Below are 971 nucleotides of genomic sequence, written 5' to 3'. Positions count from 1 at the left end.
TGTGGAGGCACAGGGGATGGGGGCGGCCTTGGCGGTGCTGGAGCGGTTGGGCTGGATGGGCTTTGAGGGCTTTTCCAGCCCAAACGATCCGAGGTTTTATGGAATTGCTGCTCTTTCCAGGCTGAGCCGATCCCTCATCCCCGTGCCCGGCCCCATTCCCCCCGCACCCCCGAGCGGCTCTCCCGAGGCTGCAGCTTTGTCCCCCCACCCGGGTCCTGTCCCCTCGGGGGCTCCGGGACACTGCGGGGACGGAGCTGTGCCCAGGAGGGATGGGGCTGACAGGAAGGGATTCCCGCAGTGCCACCGCGGTGTGCGTGTCACCGCCGTCCCCCAGCCCTCAATCTGCTCACTGTGTCCCGCAGGGCGGAGGTGGTTTTGTGCTCCAAGCCTCCTTGTTTTGGGATTTTTCCACTTGGCAGAGCATAGCCCGGAGGGGAAGATTTAATCTCTGAAAGGGAAGGGCCGGTGCCAAAATCCTGCGTGCGGGGTCAGCCGAGGGCAGCACGGGGCAGGGCGCAGGGCCCCGGGGCCGCTGTGCCAGGGACAGCGGTGCCACCCTGTCAATGTCCCCATCCCAGCCCCCTGGGCGATGTCCCCCCACAACTACACCCCGTGCAATGTCCCTACATCACTGTCCCCATCCCAGCCCCGCTGTGTGATGTGCCCCACCCCGTCCCCCAATCCCTGTGCAATGCTCCCATCCCTGTCCCCCCTGTACCATGTCCCTATCCCTGTCCCCTGTGCCATGTCCTTATCCCTGTCTCTGTCCCCATCTCCCCGTCCCTACCCATCCCCGTCCCACCCTGTACCATGTCCCCCATCCCTGCGCCATGTCCCCATCCCTATCCCTGTCCCCATCTCCCCATCCCTATCCCCATCCCTGTCCCCTCCCGTACCATGTCCCCATCCCTGTGCCCATCCCCACCCCGGTGCCATGTCCCCCTCCCTGCCCCGTGTCCCAGGCCCCTCCC

At 66.0% G+C, this 971-nt stretch overlaps 1 protein-coding gene across 1 annotated transcript in view; it reads right to left on the bottom strand.

Annotated features, from left to right (window-relative positions):
* Positions 1-821, bottom strand: part of IL23R (interleukin 23 receptor) — a 17,964-nt gene extending 17,143 nt beyond the window's left edge. Inside the window, exon 1 of the mRNA XM_031064078.1 lies at positions 810-821. Within this exon, the coding sequence (XP_030919938.1) occupies positions 810-821 (12 nt within the window). The remainder of the gene's footprint in view (positions 1-809) is intronic.
* Positions 822-971: the final 150 nt, after the last annotated feature.

This window comes from Geospiza fortis, unplaced genomic scaffold (assembly GCF_000277835.1).
Source record: "Geospiza fortis unplaced genomic scaffold, GeoFor_1.0 scaffold69, whole genome shotgun sequence".
NCBI lineage: Eukaryota > Metazoa > Chordata > Aves > Passeriformes > Thraupidae > Geospiza > Geospiza fortis.
The sequence above is the reverse complement of the archived record's forward strand: the minus strand, read 5'-3'. Positions and strand labels throughout refer to the sequence as shown.